Source organism: Sprattus sprattus (assembly GCF_963457725.1).
Source record: "Sprattus sprattus genome assembly, chromosome: 7".
Taxonomy (NCBI): domain Eukaryota; kingdom Metazoa; phylum Chordata; class Actinopteri; order Clupeiformes; family Clupeidae; genus Sprattus; species Sprattus sprattus.
The window spans coordinates 37292666-37295892 of record NC_137926.1 but is presented as its reverse complement, the minus strand read 5'-3'; the positions used below and the strand labels follow the sequence as shown (position 1 = coordinate 37295892).

The 3227-nt window shown below is 43.3% G+C and overlaps 1 protein-coding gene across 1 annotated transcript; it reads right to left on the bottom strand.

Annotated features, from left to right (window-relative positions):
- Nucleotides 1-1850: 1850 nt before the first annotated feature.
- On the bottom strand, nucleotides 1851-2879 carry LOC308368002 (putative nuclease HARBI1; the record flags this gene model as incomplete). Its single annotated transcript, XM_080842035.1, has 1 exon — nucleotides 1851-2879. One exon carries the CDS (start codon nucleotides 2877-2879, stop codon nucleotides 1851-1853), a length of 1029 nt encoding a protein of 342 aa, XP_080698161.1.
- Nucleotides 2880-3227: the final 348 nt, after the last annotated feature.

Here is a 3227-nt window from a genome sequence, read left to right as displayed (position 1 = left end):
GTTGGTTCAACGTTGGCCCAAGGTTGGAATTCCAACGCCGACGTTGCCAACCATTGCCGACGTTGGGCCAACGTCTCCCTGCTATCTGGGTAGCACGTCTCTATCAGCGTCCCGCGACGCACTGAACTTCACAGCATCTTCATCCCAGCTGTGGTGATAAGCACTGTAGCTCATAATCCCTCAACAGTCACGTACAAAACAAACTTGATGACTCACGTGAAGAAGTCTTTTTGGTGTATGCCGTGACAGGGATGCTAGCTGCACGCTCACGGTAATATTAGCCAGTCTTTCACGCAACCAAAGATCAATCAATGTTCTGTTTAATCCGGAAAAGTTCAGAAGAAACACAAGTCCATTAAACACCGCTGCCACCAATGTAGCGTCCGTGTTAGGGCTCTTTTAAGAACTCACACTGAGAACATCTCTTTGGATAAAACCGTAGCTCTCCGTTTAATTCAAAATTCTTATAATACCAAACCAAGACGTTGACAATGGAACTATTTTTTGTTGCAGAGAAACAATGGCGAAATAAACCATTTTTAATCAATAACTTCGTGTTGAAATGTTAATTTGTTGACTGTAGAATTGCTTTATAAAAGCAATATAGCACTCGTGGGAGTGGGGTAGGTAAGGGATAATTCCACGGGTGTTGTTGCCTACGCCACTCGGCCTCCAGCCTCGGTGGCTACGGCCGAACACCACCCGTGGGATTATCCTTTACCTACCCCACTCCCACTGATACTATATTGCTTAAATGAGTGTCATTTTTGGTCATGGTGCTAACACAATTGTTATGACATATATTGCTAGCCAGTTAGATAACGTTAGCTTCAATTACTGCTAACTTGGTCATTTTAAACATACTATTAATTTCTCTAATTGCCAACTGTTACTAGGTTTAATGTGCTCTGTACCAGGGCCTGCTTGTCTATATGGCGATTGGGAAACGCATTGCCTACGGGAAATCAAAAAAAATGCTCCTGATCTTGAAAAGCAATTTCCTTAGGATAAAAGCATCTGCTAAATATAAATGTAAATGTAATATTTGTTTCTGTCAGATTTTTCCCCTAAATCGTCTGATCTGCTCTGAATGGCATTGTCTAATCAGGTTACAGTCAGGCAGTCAGGCAAAAGTCGCGCTTCAAATGGCCCGCCCCTCATGGGCAATTTGGGGCTAAATGAAAATCGCCCCAGACCTCTCTCAATGACTCCCATGTTAAATCCATTTTTTTTTTTACAAAACAGCTCTCAATGCTGTGATGACCCTGCCTCTTTGGGTCCTGGGCTGGCTGCTTGTCTTGGTCTGTGTTTTGTGTTGCAGATGCCCAGCAGGTGTGGTTGGCTCATTAGTAATTGAGAGCACCTGGGACAGGTGTTTCCAGTACTACAAAAGCACAATCTTCAGGGCCCAGTTTTTCAAAAGTAATCCAGTGGGATTTCGGATAACGGATTGGATCAAATCTTGAAAATGGGTTGCTCAAAACAAAAGATGGATTCAGAAAGAAGATCAGATCACGTAATCCGATCTTACATTTGATCTGGATCAAACCTTCCTTTTGTGTTGTTCAGAACTTTGAAGTTGGTTTGGGATACATTTGATCCAAAAAAACAAGATTATCCTGATCCCACCAGAAGGGTGGATTCAGTTTTGATTTTCTGAATTTTCTTAGTTTTTTAAACAAAATGAATGATGACAAAATCAGTTTTTTTGCAAATGATATACATTTATTCATATTTTGGATGAATTCAAATCATAAAAATGATAATCAAAATGATAATGATGAGTAAAAATAAAATAAAGAAAAGCTATGATACATTTGTACACAAAAATTGTACACAGTTATTCAAAGTTAAAAGTAGTTTCGTACCATTCCCTCTCTTATAGCATGTCCAGTGTGCCCCTCACTAGGTAGGACCATTCGTGGCTGTTCTGGGTCTACATCAGGCTCAGGTCCATCATGAGCGTCACTGCCATCGCAAGGTACATGGCGCCTGGTGGCGATGTTATGCAGAACAATACAGGCCAGAATTATGTTGCATGCCACCTTAGGTTCTACTCGCAGGTAGTTAAGACAGGCAAACCTTCTCTTCAGCACTCCATTTAAGCGCTCAATGGCACATCTTGTTTTGCAATGTGCAATGTTGAAGCGTGCTTGCTCAGGTGTATTTGCAACCAGAAAAGGGGTCATTAGCCATGGTAGAAGTGGGTAAGCGCTGTCTCCCAATATAATGCCATTTGGCCGGTTTGTTTGGAGCTCTCTGTATAGTGCACTCTGTCTTAGAATGCGTGCATCATGGACAGACCCTGGCCATTTCACAACACAGTTGGTGATGATGAGGTCGGCGTTGCCCACAAGTTGTACGTTGATGCTGTGCCTCCCCTTCCGATTTACATACTCCCACTCCCTCTCACAAGGTGCTTGGATATGCACATGTGTACAATCGATAACTCCAATCGTGTTAGGCATGTTCCCCATGTGAAAAAACTTGTGCTTAGTCTGAGCAATCTGGTCATCCTTGGGAAAGGAAACAAATTGATGGATCAGACTGCCCAGTGCCATGGACACAACCTTCACCACATTACTCACAGTGGATTTGTCCACTCCCATATAGTCTCCTATTACTTGGTAGAAAGTCCCACATGCGTAAAAGCGCAGCGCAATTAAGCACTGTTCCTCCACGGACAAAGCATGACTCCTTCGGGTTTTGTGTTGGAGTGTTGGTCTAATCAGGTCTGAAATGTACTTGATGTCATCTCTCCCAAAGCGAAAACGTGCATACAGTTCATCTGAAGTGTATTGCTCAAGTGGTTTGGCACGCTCAGCGTACACCCTAGCAGGGTACCTTCTCCTATGGTACCGATGAACAATACCCGCCATCTGGATGCCTCTGTAGGTTAAGAGAAATGTGTGCGAAACATGATGTGTTGTGGTCAAACCAATTAACCAGCAACGAGCTAATTACTAGAAGCCTAATTGATCACAGGCCAAAGCAATAATGCCCAAGGCTTATAAGATCAGTGAAGAAATCATGGAGACCAAGGAGAAATCATGGAGTCAAAAGGGCCTAATTTCACTGTGGCAGAAACGTACGCACTACTGGAGGGTGTTCGGGCCAATTTTGCCACAATAGTAGGTGGTTTCAGCTCGGCAAAGGGTGGGGAGGTCACCAAGAAAGGTAAAGACACCATTTGGGAAGACATTACCAACCGAATCAATGCCTTGGGG